General features: G+C 40.6%; 1 protein-coding gene across 3 annotated transcripts in view; it reads left to right on the top strand.

The window, feature by feature from the left end:
• Nucleotides 1-16,975, top strand: part of PLCB1 (phospholipase C beta 1) — a 704,439-nt gene that overhangs the window by 624,461 nt on the left and 63,003 nt on the right. For 2 of the 3 annotated variants that reach the window (XM_086701716.1, XM_086701717.1), the window contains exon 32: nt 5,758-5,875. The exons of the other annotated variant lie outside the window; for it this stretch is intronic. In XM_086701716.1, the coding sequence (XP_086557842.1) occupies nt 5,758-5,856 (99 nt within the window). In that variant the 3' untranslated portion in view covers nt 5,857-5,875. The remainder of the gene's footprint in view (nt 1-5,757; nt 5,876-16,975) is intronic. 3 annotated transcript variants of the gene reach the window in all.

The following is a 16,975-nucleotide window of genomic DNA, read 5'->3' as shown; positions in this document are numbered from 1 at the left end:
GTTTTCTGCTTTAATTGAGCTCATCAGTAAGAGAGAATTCCAGGAAGTTTAGGGCATTTTAATTTATAGAGAAAGAATATTTCATCATGTAGCTTACTGGTCCTTTTTTTTTTCCTCTATCAGGGGAATAGAGACTGATTTTCCTCATTTCCCCTGACATCTTTAGAACCAACAGGGTGAGTGACTCATCCTTCTGGGTGAAGTGAGTCTTCTCAGACCGACCACTGGGCCCTGAGACAGAACTCTCAATGTAGTGATTGTAATCTTGTCTTCCCAGTGTTCAGGGAGAAAGAGACTAGGGGATTTAAAGTAAAAGCTTCTTCCTTACACGATTCATTTGTGTGTCCCCCGATCCTCTGCAACTTGATGGGGAAATGTGGATTCTCCCTGCCATCACCCATTGGACCCTCTCATGGAAGCCAGACCACAGAGTGTAAACTGGCTGCCAGTGGACTATGTTTTGCTCATTGTCAAGTCTTGGTAGACCCACCCAATGGTTTGTTTTTTGTTTTTATCTGTGGAAGGAACTTCTTTGTCATTTGTAACAATGTGAATAATTGTCTTTTTAAAAATGTAGTTATTTATTATTTTCTTGATGTAAAACTTGGCTATGTTGACTCTCCTGCACAATACTAGAGCACTAGAACAGTTTTAACTCTGTCTCCTTTTGATTTATTTTTGAAATGTATTAACAATTCTATACATTTCTGAACAAATGAGACATTCTTATTCTTTGTTACACAGTCAGTGTTCATTTAGATTTATCTACATATTCACAAGACTTTTTTGTTCAGCATTCTGTCTTATGTCTCAGACTGGCCATTTGGGACCATTACCTTCTACACCTTTAGAAGTTCCTTTATACAGTCTACAGGTGGCAAACTCTTTGAGGCTTTTGGCTTTGTTTTCATTTTCATCTGAAAATGTCTATATTTTCCTCCATTCTGAAATGATACTTTCACTGGGTATTTTAGGTTGACAGTTATTTGCTTTTAGTGCATGGAAGATAAAATTCCACTGTCTTCTGGCTTCTCTTGTTATTGAGAAGCTGTTAGCCTCAGTGTAATTCTTTTGATAATAACTTGTATTTTTCCTCCTTTTATTGCATTTAGGACTTTTTTCTTATATTCTGTGCAGTTTTTCTAAAATGTGTCTAAATATGTGTTTGAGGTCACCGAATGGATAACTTTCCTCAGTTCTGCAGAAACTCAGCCATAGTGTCAGCAAAAATGGCTTCCATCGTGTTATTTATATATAAAATAAAATGGACCTTTTACTCCATCACCTCAGATTTGTAACTCTTCAGTATTTTCCATCTTTTCATATCTCTGTGCTGCCCTGTGGGCAATTTTTCTCTGGCCCTTTTTTGAATTCACAAATTCTTTGTTTACACTGCTCTTACACTTTTCCACAGTTTTTTAATTCCAGCTTTTGTGTTTTATTTAATTCTGTAAGTTCTGTTTGGTTTTTTGCTTGTTTTGTTTTTGAGAAAGAGAGAGGGAGGGAGAGGCAGAGAGAGAAGGAGGGAGAGAATCTTAAGCAGGCTCCATGCCCAACACAGAGCCTGATGCAGGGCTCAATCCCATGACTGTGAGATTATGACCTGAGCTGAAATCAAGAGTCAGATGCTCAACTGACTGAACCACCCAGGTGCCCCTGGTTTATTTTCAAATCAATAATCTGTGTGCCTGGCTTATTATAAGGAAAGTTTCCTGTGAGATTCCTCATTCTGTACAAGCCATAGGCTTGGAGTTGTGGCCCCACCCTACAAGGCTTTCAAAAGATGAATTCAAAATTTCCAGTGTTAGCAAACGCCCTCAGGGCAAAAGTGGCTTGCCTGTCTAGGCTTGATGTCCCTGCAGTTTGGGCCTGATCGTTCTTTCAATTTTTGTGGCTCTTAGGTTCTTTAAAGAATATAGTTTTAATATCACATCCAGCCTTTTTAGGCATTTTCAGTGGGAAGGATGGTCCAAGTGGCCTAACCAACCATTACCAGAAATAGAAAATCCCCACATGGTGCTTCTAAAATGTTTGAATAAGTTAACATCTTTATTCGTTGGGATTCACCTGGAGAAGCAGAACCTGTAGGAGATTCTTTATCACAGAGCTGCGCGTGCGCACGCGCACACACACACACACACACACACACACACAAACACACACCCAGGAGTCAGAACAACTAAAGGAAAACCCAAAGAGGAGGGAGATCTACAACAGCACAGCAAAGATCAGCAGATCTACAACAACACGTGTGTGTTACAGAATGGTCGCTGCCTCCCTCCTCAGCCCTCCAACTCTTGGGAAAGTCTCCCTTGTAACTCACCCTGGAAAAATACAGACACGGAACTTTGGGAAATGTAGTTCAGCCTACCCAAGTTGGCACATTACAAAACCCTCACACTAATATTTAATACTCAGAAATTTTCTTATTTAAAAAAATCAATTTCTCTTTAAAAATTAGATTATATGATTACAGACAGCCAACCTGTAGACAAATCCCTAGGTCTGAGAAGAGGCTCCCCTTAGGCCCACATGGCATTCCCCTCATGGATTTCTTCTATCTATTAACCCCTGTAAAGCAACTGCGTTTGAGATTTAAACAAAATCGGAATGGAGGTTCACATGGTTGCCATTGATTCCTCCCCCTTTTCTTTACCCTATTAACTTACTTTCCCCTTCATTTGTCTTTACTTTCTTTCCTAAAGATTAGGAAATGTGGGAGTGCCATGATGGGTGTATAGTTTAGAGGGGAGGAGATCCAAAGCAAATACTCATGACCTGCTAGAGCAGAGAGTGTATATGTTGATGGGGTTTGGACTCTTCCCAGAAAGAACTGAGGTTTAACATTAGGAATAGGATGAGATGGACTTTAATCCCACTGACTTTCATCTGCCCACCTCCCTAAGCAACAGAGTCCATACAACCATAGATGGCCCACGAAAACTTCTGAATTGACTTCTACTCTGTGTGCCTGCCCTTGTAACACCATTTATGTGAATTTTGCCAATACTAATTAGATGTTTTATTCCAAATGTATCCCTAGTTTGTTTTTATTTTATTTTATTATTTTTTTAATGTTTATTTATTCTTTGAGAGAGACAGAGAGAGCATGAACAGGGGAGAGGCAGAAAGAGGGAGACACAGAATCTGAAGCAGGCTCCAGACTTCGAGCTGGAAGCACAGAGCCTGACGCGGGGCTCAAACTCATGAACCATGAGATCATGACCTGAGCTGAAGTTGGATGCATAACTGACTGAGCCACCCAGGAGCCCCTCTAGTTTGTTTTTAAAGCCCTGCTTTGGTATAACTAGAATAATAAAAATAGTTGAACATAACACGTCCTAAATACTTTTTAAAACAAAGAATTTAAAGATTTCATTGACCTCGGGAAACTACTACCTGATTTTGCCATGGCCCTCAACATTTTCAGGGGAAAGATGGCAAAGGAAAACCCAGAGAAATATTTACGTATAGAATATCCAAATGGGAAATGTCTTGGTGCTTTGAAACATTTGTTGAAGCAGCATGCAGAGACCAGATGAAAAGCTATTGCGGAAGGAAAAAATCCATGACCACTGAACTGAACAATGCTGAAGAAAATTTCAGTCCACACTAGGAAAGCCGTTTCTAAGAGCAAGAGTCGCATTCTCTATTGTGCACGTATTCTGCCCAAAGGCCAAATTAATGTAACAAATCTACCATGTGGAGTCCTGCTTATGCATTTTCTGTCAATAAAAATCAATTGATACAAGTCTTCTGCATTTATTATAATCATTTGCTGAGGATAATCTTTGAATTTGACAAGGAGACCTTTGAATTTGTGGCTGAAACCAAGACAAGTAATATTTTCATATTTCAAAGAATTCCACATTTCAAAGAGTTTTATCAGTAGAGGTAGCTTTAACTTTTGCTGATGTTTGTGATGGATAATAAACAGGGCATGATGATTCTGATAGTTTGCATGGATTCTTCATGACATACCGTTTATGATCATCACACACACACACACACACACACACACACACACACACACTCACACCCAAACAACCCTATACAATTGGGGGAAGCTTAACATGTTTAACTATTTTGGCATCAACATGGATTTTGCCCTCCCTAATTATGCTAGCATATGGGAAATCCTGTCTAAGACAGTAGCCAGCAGCACCTATATGTTTTTGGTGACAAAGTAAATAGGAAATATCTTATCTTCTAGCTTTGGTTCAAAAGGATTTTTTTTTCCAGGGTGCCTGGGTGGCTCAGTTGGTTAAGCGTCCAACTCCAGCTCAGGATATGTTCTTACAGTTTGCGGGTTCGAGCTCCGTGTTGGGCTCTGTGCTGACAGCTCAGAGCCTGGAGCCTGCTTCAGATTATGTGTCTCCCTCTCTCTCTGCCCCCCTCCCACTCTCACTCTCTCTTTCTCTGTCTCAAAAATAAATAAACATTAAAAAAATTATTTTAAAAAGGATTTCTTTTCCTTTGAAACTTACATATTGTTTGTTTTTAAGTAGTTCTTAGGTTATATGAAATACATAATAAGCTGTTGCAATTCTCAAATTTATTATTGGGACTTTGTTTTAGGTGGAATCAAAACTATCGCAAGACTTGCAAAGTATCATAAAACAGTTAAGACTTCTTTATAATTGTTAAGGTACCAAGTGCAGCACTCTAGCCAAAGCCACTATCAGTCCTCAAATGGATTTCTAAATAGCCTCTTCACTGGTCTTCCCACTTCCACATATCTATTCCCAACAGGGCAGCCAGAGTCATCTTTTAGAATGTAAATCAGGTCGCTCCTCAGTTCAAGACTCTTTCATGGCTCCCATCTCTGTCAGGAATAAAAGTCTATAAGGTCCCACATGATCTGACTCCACTTTGCGGCATCCCCTCTTTGTTTTCTCATTGACCTACTCTCCACTCCAGCCATCCTGGGTTCCGTGCTGGGCCCCAAAAAGACAGGGGCCGCCTTGGACTGTTGTATGGAGTATTTCCTCTGCCCAGAATGCTCATCTCTCAAGGGTCCGCTTGGGCGACTCCCTCCTGTTGCTCAAGTCTTTGCTCAAAGACTTCTTTTCAAAGAGGCCCTCCATGACCACACTTTCCACACTCCCCCATTGCTGGCATCTCCTCTTCCTTTTATTCGGCTCTACTTCCTGTTTTTCAGGGTATATATCACCTTCCCTCATTAGGTCATTTACTTCTTTCTTAGGTGTGTCATTCAGTGTTCCCTCCCCAGTGGATTTACATGGAGGGCAAGGGTTTCGACTGTTTTGCTCACTGATGCTCTTGAGGTCTAGGCACCCAGAAACAATGCCTGGCATGTGACTTATGTAGAGGGCTAGCAAAACTAGCTCGATGCATTTAAAACTCAATCCTCTCTCTTTGAGAGAGAAAAGCATAGCCATTAAGCCCAGTCCCACTGGGCCACACTGTTCAACTGCTGTCAGTGATTCATTACAATCTTTTTTCAAGTCTTGATAGTAGTGGGATTTTGTAGAGAATTTCTCAAAACTGCTAGTTACAATCATACTTAGCATCTAATTCCCACGAAGAATGGGAAGAAACCAAAGATAATTCAGTTGCCAGTCCCATTGCATTTGTGGTCGGAAGTGTTGGAATAGACAAAGGAGTTGGAGATTTTAAATCTCCATTCTAGAAGGCACTCCAAGAGAGCTCCCAGACAAATAATTTGAAACAACAGATTATTAGAAATCAATTTCAATGCCACAAAAATGACAGCCTCCCTTTTTTTCCACACAGGGGGACGGTTCCTCCTCATTCTTGTCGGAAACTTGCCATGAGGATCCCTCTGTTTCCCCCAACTTTACTCCCCCCAACCCTCAAGCTCTCAAGTGGTGACTACCATCCTTCCGGCCAGGTAGGACTGGATGGGAGGGGTCGCTTTTGAGAGAGGGGTGGCATGTGGCCATCAGGTTTACAGGCATCATGGACTTGCTCCTTTGTTTTCCACTAACCCCCTTTCTCTACATACCCATCCTTTTCCTGCTATAGTTTCCAGCCACATCCATGATGTGCCCTCATCTTTACCTGTCTTTCTCTGGTATTTATTTTTTCACCATTCTTCTCTCTCTTCTTGACATAAATTCCATTCTTCCGTATTGTCTTCTTCCCTTTTATTCATTTTGTTTCTCTATTTGCAAAATTGACCTCCTTTTTGAACTCAATCTTTCTCTTACACTCACACTGTTATTTCTGCTTTTGAGACATTTTTAAGTTCCTACTTCTTGCAGCACTGGTTGCCCACAGTTTTATTATCTTAAAATCCAGTGGGATTGAATTAATTCTCAGGGAGTCTTCCTGACCCACTCCACTCAGTTTACTATACCCCTCCTTTTAAAAATTCAGCAAAAGTCATTGTATTCCCACATGATGTTTTGAATTAAGGCGATAGCTCAGGATTTCCTGATTCTCTAGAATCAAGAGCTCTTGAAAAATACCTCACTAATAGGGATGCTTGAGCCAGGGGCTGCTGGTTGAAGCAAAATGCAGCTCAGATGTTAGAGAGGACTTTAACTTGGTAGACTAAATGCATCATGAAATCTACTGTATTCCTTTAGCTAATAAGAGAACTGCCCTAAGCCATTCTAATGCGAATGCATTTCAAAAAAAAAAGAGGTGTGATTGTGATTATAAAGAAAGCAAAATACATCTATTCTGATGGATTGAAAGTAAAGTTCTACAGTGAGGCTTATGATGTTTTTCGTCCTCAAACACTTGTTGATCTGTGAAACAGTACAGTTTAGAAACGTGTCAAAGAATCAGTGAAAACAACTCTACTGCAAAAAAAAAAAAAAAAAAAAAAAAAAAAAAAGCTATGATTCCTTTCTCTTCCTCTACATCAATCACTACAAGCAGTGATGTTCTAGCTCAGCATTTTTCAACTGGAATGAGCGTATCAATTATCTGGAGATTTTATGAAAACGTAGATTCTGATTCAGGAGGTCTGGGTGGGACCTGAGGTCTGCATTTCTAACCAGCTTCCAGGGGATGCCCTTGCTGCCACATTTCCACAGACTGCATTTGACAAGCAGGGATCTAGTACATTCCTACCTTCTGGCTGTAACACCTGGAAGGAAAAACCTTCAAGCTGCTTTCATGGAGTTTTTTGTTTGTTTGTTTGTTTGTTTGTTGTATTTTAAGTTTTTGACCTAATCACGACCCTGACCCTTGAATACAGTTTTATTTTTTACTATGGACTGTGACACTAGAAAAAAGGAGAGAATGCCATTTGAGAGCAAAGCCATAACCTGGCTGTGAATTCCCTCCATGTCCTCCCAGGGGTGACAATCTTGTTCCTGTGGTGACCTTGTGATAAATAAAGCTCACATGGAAAGGTGGGGTGGAGAGGCAGGGGGCGAGTGACAGTGATTTTTCCAGAAAGGCATCAGGGAGACCTTGGCAATATCTTCTTCATTTGACTATAAATGTTCAGGGTATCTTTCAAGTCATCAATTATAAACATTATTGGATTTTTTTTATTTCATTTTTTAATTATTTTTTTAAATGTTTTATTATTTATTTTCAAGAGTGAGAGAGAGCAGAAGCAGGGGAAGGGCAGAAAGAGAGGGAGACACAGAATCCAGAGCAGGCTCTGAGCTGTCAGCACAGAGCCCGATGCTGGGCCCAAACTCATGAACCTCGAGATCATGACCTGAGCTGAAGTCGGCCACTCGACCGACGGAGCCACCTGGGCACCCCGGATTTTTTTTTAATGCACTTTTTACTGTCCTGGTGTTTTTGAAAGTTACGGTGAAACATTTAATACCACAGATAGACTATTGAATTATCTCCAGGGAGGTAAATGACCGTGAAGCTCAGAACACATTTGTTTTCCAAAACAAATGCAATAGAGACCTGAGTGTTACGTTTTGGTTGCCATGTTCTGTCAGGCTTGTGGTATCTGGTCTACCACTTGTTTTTCCTGTAGAAGGTCAACTGAGCCTCCTGCTGAGCAAAAATGGTTGTTTCCCACCAGATATTCCCACCATATCTGGACACTAAAAACGTCTTTAATCACATAGTTAGTTTGGTCACTTTAGCTTTTCACATATAAAAGGCAATATAAAAATAAACCAATTTCACACATTCCATGGAAAATAGGTCTCATTGCTAAAACAGAACAAAAAAATTAAACTGTTTTGTATCTGAAAAAGAACAAAAAGTCCTTTTATACCAGTATATGAAAGGTACGTTTTTGTGCTGCATTTAATGTTTCCCCCAAATGTTTCTTGCTCACCCCAAACATTTCCATTGATAGACTACAGCTAAACATAAAATGAATGAATAAAAAGTACATAAAGCCATCGTGCATTTACTAGAAGAGTGTTTTTTTAATTCTAAGATTGATCCCAAGAATACTCATGACATAAATACTTGAAATTTCACATTTTTATGTATTTTTTTAAGTTTATTTATTTATTTTTGAGAGATGGGGAGAGGGACAGAGACAGAAGGAGAGTGAGAGAATCCCAAGCAGGCTCCTTGTCAGCATGGAGCCCAACGTGGGGCTCCAACTCACAAACTGAGAGCTCATGACCTGAGCCGAAGCCGACGCTTAACTGACTCAGCCACACAGGTGCCCAAAATTTCATATTTTTAAATTTGTGAATGCAAGCCTTCATTGATGAAAAGTATATTTCTTATTATCTGCTAGAAATTTATAAATAGAGCTGTAAAGGTCATACTTTTAACCCTAGTAATTTCTATTTAGTAAATACAAATCACTGTATGGCATGATTACAAAGAAACAAAAAGAATGCTTGCTCATTTTGTGTACATATGAACTTTTACATAATGACCCATGTATAAATATATATATATAAAATATATGTTTATATATACATACATATATGTGTATATATATACATATATATGTGTGTGTTATATATGTATATATATGTATGTGTGTGTATATATATATGTGTATATATATGTATATATGTGTATATATATATGTGTGTGTATATATATATATATATATATATATATATATGTGTGTGTGTATAGTGACCAATGCCTAAAAATGCCAATGATACAGCACTGGAAAATTATCAGTCTATGCCAAGTATTTACTAAGTGCCTGCCTTCCTTATTCTGGGCTGTGCCAATTTCAACAGGGAGCATGAAAGAGCCAAAACACAGTTCCTACATGCTTTTAAATAATAAAGAGCAATTTAAGACCATAGAAGTGCTTTAGAAAGGTTTTTTCCCCTGACACTTAAGTAATAACAAACTAGCATTTATTGAGCACTTACTATGTTGCCAAGCCCCTTCAAAGCACATCACATGTGTTATCTTCCTATTCTTGCCTTTGCACAGTTGAGGAAAATAATTTTCAAAAAGGTTGCTAAACTTTCCTGAGGTCATTAAAAAAAGTGTCCAACCTTGGAGACTCCATGCATGTGTTGTGCCCTCCAGCTTTCTCAGTAAATATCTGAAGCCATGATTTTATGATCTAGATGTCAGGGCTGTGATACCTCTTTCTCATATTTCACAGACGAGCAAGCAATAAGGGTTCACCATCTGTGCCCCAGTACACACATCTGTAAAATGGGGAGACTACCTAGCGGGCTCACTGTCGAAGGAAGCAGATGTCTCTGAGTGGCTACAAGGGATAGACATCAGTCACATACACCAGATGCTGTTTCCTTCCTGGTGGTATATACTGTAGCCTTCATAAGATCACAACGAAATCTGGCCAGGGATTTAGTTCCCAAACCGATCACAACAGCAAGAGGAATTAAATCTCATAGGCAGGATGTTCAAGTTTCTCAAAATCATTTGTTTTTAAACTAATGCCTTAGAGAAGAACATCTCCCAGGACTAGATGTTAGAAAAATTCCAGCCCTGTGAACACAGGACTCACCTCCAGGAGGCCACCATCAGCAGCAGATCTCATGGGTGAGAGGCAGGCAGCTGTTTTCTGTGCTCAAAACATCCTGTGGGCAAGTAACCGAGCAGAGGGGAGACTGACCCATGTGATCCGCACAAAAGGGTTAAAGGATTCTGACACAACCTTCTTTGTCCACGGCTGCTAAGGCTCACTGCTCCCTTCTATAAAACATGAAGATTGAGGACAGACACCCTCACCCCCTCCCAACCCTGACTTTCTTCCTCCCCCTCCTTCGCCTCTACTCCATCCCATCCAGCTTGCACATGTTGGTGCTGACTTCAAACCACAGACTAAATTGCTTTGCTTCCCTGGAGATCTCCTTGTTTCCCTCTTCTCTCTGCACACTCCCCTCTAGAACACACTCTTTCTCCCACTTGGAAAGTGTGCCCTGAATTCTATGAGATAGAAGTTAGGGTACACATTGGGCTTTGCACCAGGGTTAAGGGGTTGTTTTATGGCTTTCATTTATTCATTCAAATAATATTTACTCAGCCCTACTATTTATCCCTGAAGTTATAAGGAAATCTACAGGAAAACATCTTGGAAGACAAGCATCTTTATTTAAATGGCATTTAAGTCTCGTTCATATCACAGGACAGAGTTTCTCCTTTTGTTCCAGAGAGAGTGAGGGAAACTGCTTTGGGCTAACTTAAGAAACATTTAAGCAAGAAACAAAGAAAAATTGGGGCACCTGGGTGGCTCAGTCAGTTAAGCATCTGACTTCGGCTCAGGCCATGATCTCACTGTTCCTGGGTTCAAGCCCTGTGTCGGGCTCTGTGCTGACAGCTCAGAGGCTGGAGCCTGCTTCGGATTCTGTGTCTCCCTCTCTCTCTGTGCCTCCCCCACTCACGCTCTGTCTGTCTCTCCTTCAAAAATAAACATTAAAACAATATCTAAAGAAACAAAGAAAAGTTTCTAGTATAGGAACATCTGAATACCTAGATTCCCAAGGGCTATTGTGTGTCTCTTTGAAGATCTTTAAATATGGCAACAAAGGGGTTGTCTGCCAGCAGAGTTGTGTATGACTGGGTGACCTTTTTCTGACCTCCTCTGAGCTCAGGAAGAATACGATTAATTAAAATCAGAAGTTTACCACTGAAATAATAGGTATGAGATCCAGAGAATTCAAGGTGTTGGAGGGCTCATTAAATAGAGTTGCATAAATATGCTGAAAGATTTAATGAGTCCATAGGGTCACTTATAGAGCAATGAAGCAGAGATGACCTAAAAAAAATTAAATTAGAATCGATATTGTCCTTAGGAATTAACAACTATAGATTGCTATATTAACACCTGAAATGAATTCTATAATTACATCTTAATGCACATTCGTGTTCTCACCCCAGGAAAAATGATAATTGCTCATTTTTAGCATTTTACTTGCCAATCATAAAAACAAATTTATGTATGTGTGTTTATTTCTGTGATCTCTAGGAACCATAAATAGCTTTAAAGAGCTGCAAGTAGGTAAATAGTGTCAATTTTTTCTTTTAATAATTCAGATAATACTTATTGGATGCCTATTGTCTAGCAGGCACTAGGCTAGATGCTGGGACAATAAGACAATACAAAGAGATGCAAAGCTTGCCCCCACCTCAAATTGCTTATAGTCCAGTACAGCTCAGTGCTATAGAACTTTCTACAGTGATGGGATGTTCCATGTCTGAGAGCCCAATGCAGTAGCCCCTAGCCACAGGCAGTTATTAAGTATTTGGAGTGTGGCTAGTCCACCTGAGGAATTGAATTTTTAATTATATTTAAGTTTTATTTAAATTTAAGTGTAAATAGCCACAGGTGGCTAGTGGCTAACATGGGCAGCACAGGTAGGTGGCATGCTGGATCTTAATTTCTAATATGTAATCTACCTTTCTTTAAAGGATTCAAAGGATTTGTGTTAGGACTAAAACAGTATAGTCATCATCATTGTAATAGAGCTGTTTACAGTCTGACACATACTGGGGGAAACCAGGGAGGGGCTCCCCAGAGGTGGTAACCCTTGACCTGTAGGGTTAAGTAGAAGTTTATACAGCAGAAGAGCAGACAGGAAGGAATTCCTTATGACATTGTGCCAGAGCCTGAGGTATGGGCATCATGTTCCTGCTATGGAACTGCAAAGAATTGCATTATTTGCATGCTATGTTAGTCAGCCCAGGCAGCTATAACAAAGTATCTCAGACAGGATGGCCTAAACAAAAGAAACTCATCTTCTCACACTTGTGCAGTCTGAGATCCAAGATCAAGGTATCAGTAGGGCTGGTTTCTGTGAGGTGTCTCTTTTGGGCGTGCAGATGGTGCCTTCTTGCTGTAATCTCATATGGTCTTTGACCTGCCCTTGTGCACAGAGAGAGCTCTTGTGTCTCTTTCTCTTCTTCTTCTTCTTCTTCTTTTTTAATGTTTATTTATTTATTTTGAGAAAGAGAGAGTGAAAGGGGGGATGGCAGAGAAGAGGGAGAGAGAGAATCCCAAGCAGGCTCCGTGCTCTCAGTGCAGAGCCTGACATGGAGCTTGATCTCATGAACCATTGAGATCATGGCCTGAGCTTAAATTAAGACGGAGCCACCAACTGAACCAACCAGGCGCCCCTTTGCCTCTTCTTATAAGGAGGGCAGTTCTGTCAGATTAGAGTCCTACTATTATGACCTCACTGAACTTTAATTACATCCTTCAGGGCCCCAACTCCAAATAAGTCACATATATTAGGGCTTCAGTGTATGAGTTTTGAAGAGATACAATTCTGTCCATAAAACATGTCATTCAATAAACAAATATCTTTTTCTTTGGGTCCTTTTTTTTTTTTTTTCTCAAAAGAGATGATACATACCTCACACTCAGCTCACACAAATTTGCAGAAAATTATCATCTATTGATCGAGCATATGATGATTTTTTTTAATGTTTATTTATTATTGAGAGACAGAGACAGAGACAGAGCGCGAGTGTGGGAGAGGCAGAGAGAGAGGGAGACACGGAATCCCAAGCAGGCTCCAGCCTCTGAGCTGTCAGCACAGAGCCCGACACAGGGCTTGAACCCAGGAACAGTGAGATCATGGCCTGAGCCAAAGTCGGACACTTAACCGACTGAGCCACCCAGAATCCCCTAGCATATTATGATTGTAATCATTGCTTTTGATTTACCTATTGACAGATACAGAGAGTTCTAGAAAATTAATACATACAAAAACACTTAAAGCAAACTGAGCACCTCTCAGAACTCAAACGTAATTAAATGTTGCTCCAGCAAATATTAATATTAATATTCCTTATTTCTCTGAAGACAAACCAATGGTAACTTGCAGTTGGACAGACTCACTCACAAGAACTAATTTTTAAATTTTTCAGGGATTCTGTGAACTAGTTGTTAAATGCGGCCATTATAAAAATGTAAGTTACATAAACTTACAATTAAACAAATTGTATTAAAAACAAAGGTAACAAACACCCCAAACTCAGCTCATGCTGGCTAAGACATTTCACGATTGTCTGTGCCCTCAAGGTATTTTCCATCTGTCGTATCTGTGTGGTCACTTATAAGATGGAGTGATACGGAGTACCTTCCACTAAGTCAGCGCTCAAGATCTTCGCTTCCAGAGCTTGGACTTGATCATAATGGGAATATTTACACCACGGAAATCAGGAAACACTACAAACAAGGCTCTTCCTTTTTCTAGGAGAGCCATGTACTAAACATTTAGTAGCACACCACTGGCACAAACCTTACTTTTATGGCATATGGTTTTCCCAGGATTTATGCAGCCTTCCTACTGCAGCTTACCACAGCTACAAACAATCTTACCCATCCTTTATAAACAAAACAAAGCTTTCTGCTGAGATCTAATTTATTGCCTTTTCAAGCCTGTATTTCTTTGTTTCCTTCACCATAAAGGGGCAGTCCTGCCTTGCTGACCTATAGACTCTCAGAACCTCCATATAAAACATTCTGGGGCAACAGAAAAATCCCCTGAAATATACACTTAGCATTGCTAACATATTTCTAACCCACCCAGCAATGTCTTCTACCTGAAAATTGCTTCAGCTATAACATAATATCCCTCCCACTGCTAATACTACCCTGCAGCTAATACTAAGCTTATTCTTGCCTCATTCATTTTAAAGAGGACATTTTTGTTCCCACTGAAAGTTTTAAGTGACAGTAAATGAAATAGAATAGAAAACTGCTGGGGTAAATAGCAGTTTTCAGATTAAGCTTTATATTCTGTTTGAAACATTTCTCTCTGCTGTTACCCTTTTATACCACTTTCAAACAAGTAAAGAGAGACTCAGATTTTGAAAATGAAATGCCATTTGGCAGAATTCATGTTCAACCTTTGATTAAAATTCCAATTAAGTCATGCCTGTGGTCTCCAAAAGCTGAAGCCCAGTAAGTGAAAGTACCTAAGTTTACAGAGCAAATAAGGGACTTGATTTCCTGCCCCAGGTCTACACTTCAAATTGCCACCACAATGCATCTTGCTTTCTGATGAAAATCCTGTTTATTTACGATCTCTTATTGCTGTAGCACTGTAGGAGACTCTTATGAGGGTAATTATAAAAGAAAAAATTCAAGCCGAAAAGATTAAGTGATTTGAAGTTTTCCCCCTTTCTCCGGGTTAACTTACATCCACAAAAATCTGAGAATCCTGAATCTAGAACAAATTTGAGCATAGAATAGACAAAATCCTTGGCATAGAGAGGGGAAAGAGAAGGGATCCCAAGACTTAGTTCCAGATAACTCGTAGTTTTAAGAGGTCTGGTAAAGGAGATAGAGCCTGAAAGAGACAGAAAAGATACAACTGTGAGATGGGAGGAAAACCAAGACTGTCAGAGAAACCAAGAGGAAAAAACAGCATCAATATATAGGGAATGATGCATAGTGTCTAAAGTGACTGAATGGTACAGCAAGGCACCTTTTTTTTTTTTTTTTTTAATTTTTTTTTTCAACGTTTTTATTTATTTTTGGGACAGAGAGAGACAGAGCATGAACGGGGGAGGGGCAGAGAGAGAGGGAGACACAGAATCGGAAACAGGCTCCAGGCTCCGAGCCATCAGCCCAGAGCCTGACGCGGGGCTCGAACTCACGGACCGCGAGATCGTGACCTGGCTGAAGTCGGACGCTTAACCGACTGCGCCACCCAGGCGCCCCTTGGCACCTTTGACATTAATAACCAGGAGGCCACTGGTGCCTTTGGTATTAGTGATGAGTCAGTGGAAAGGTGGGAGTGGGGGCTGGATAAGAGTGGGATAAACAGGAGGCAAGGAATGGACAACTATTTAGCTAATACTCTTCCAGAAGTCCAGACTTGAAGGGAAGCAGAAATCTGGAATAGTCATGGGGGATGTAGGGAATAAGGGAAAATCCATTTGAGAAGAGATGAATCAGTACTTCTAACTTTTGGTCTAGTCTAGTTTATAATGAGACTACTAAATAAAATGATTGCCAGGCAAGAATAGAGAAAAAGGGACCTCACCTATTTACCAACCTGTTTGCCAACCTATTTAACTGTTGGCAGGGTTGTGTTTTTCTCTGATGAATCAGTATTCAGTGAAAGAACAATATCTTAATGAGTGTGCAGCATAAACTCTCAAGAACTATGAAGAACAATAAAGGGTTTCCCTAGACAGAACTCTCAAGAACAATAAAGGGTTTCCCTAGACAGAACTCTCAAGAACAATAAAGGGTTTCCCAAGACAGAACTCTCAAGAACAATAAAGGGTTTCCCTAGACGCTGTTTAAAAGTTTGGGTTGTTTTCTCTTGCTATTTAATACATTAACAGTAGTTCTGATACACCTTACAGAGTGATTCCCCAGAGCTGATCCACGAGGGCATCCACGAGGGCATAAAGCCTGCATGGTTGCTACACAATGTACCCGTAGTTCAAGAGATTTCCACATTTACCCTGCTGTGATTAGAATTCACTCTGTCTTGTGTAGGAATGAAACTACTTTGCACATAATAAGCTGATATATTTTCTTTTCTCCTTAAGCATCCTCCTTCCCTCCCCACCCTTCCTGAATCACAGCTCCAGGAAAGAAAAAGGACAGGGCTCCCTGAGGGAGAAGGTCCTCATTAGCAGGGCAGAAATCTTGAAAAACAGGGATTTGAAGAGGAAGGGATTTCTCCAAATTCCTTTACCTTCTTTGAACACAGATAGCCTAAGGGGCTGGAGTCTTACCCTACACCCAGCAATGACAGGACTCAGGGTGTGCCCCAGAGGAAGAGGGGAGTGTCCCTTTCAACCCTGAGAACTGTGGGGAAAAGAAGGGAGAGAGAAGAGAGCAGGAGGTGATATTTGTATGTATTTCTGTCACTTCTACTCTCTGGGCCCAAATCTGGAAAGTTCCCATATCATGTACATCTGAGAGGGAAAAGGAAATGTCCTGTGTGCCCCAGTGATAAAAAGTGGTGGTATTGAGGGGGCTGGTGGAAGCCTAAGAACAAGACAAAAAGGCTCCCTCAGGCCAATTGGCTTGGGCCATGGACTCAAGAGGTGGTTACCGATCAATCACCCTGGATGGCCAGCAGCCATTAATCTGTGGAGAAGTCTAGGCCAGCCACTTCACAGCAGACACCTGTGAGGATATAGAAGGAAGCCTTGAAAGTCTGAGCCTGCTGACTCCTCTTCTCCCACTTTGAAGGCACTCTGAGTTCTGAAATAGACTGAGCCACCATTTTGAAGAACTAAAAGTCAGAAGGACATATTTGAAAAGCTGGACGTTATGCAAAGAGACTGAGTTGTACAAGAAGCTTTTAAATCCGGTTCTATAGGGAAGTGGAATTGTGAAGCAACTCTAAAGAAATGGTGTTTTCTTTCATAGTTAGAAAGGCTTGGGCAGCTTTCCTTTCTGTCATTCGATGTGTGGCTCCTCCACCTCCAGGGAGAGTGGTTTTGGGGAAGTGTTTCTGCTGTGACTCACATGACACCCTTTCCTGGGCAGACAGCTCAGGGGCTGTGGTAGGCAGTGCCAGACAACTCCAAGTCAATTGAAAGGGAATGGGTCTCCTGGGAGTTTGCTCTGATTGCAGGTTTCCTGGACACCGTGTCCCCTCCAAACCCAACACCTGCTGTG

The sequence above is a fragment of the Puma concolor genome, chromosome A3 (assembly GCF_028749965.1).
Source record: "Puma concolor isolate L17-30 chromosome A3, mPumCon1.1.hap2, whole genome shotgun sequence".
Classification (NCBI taxonomy): domain Eukaryota; kingdom Metazoa; phylum Chordata; class Mammalia; order Carnivora; family Felidae; genus Puma; species Puma concolor.
Note: the sequence above shows the minus strand (reverse complement) of the source record. Positions and strands in the feature narration are given on the sequence as shown.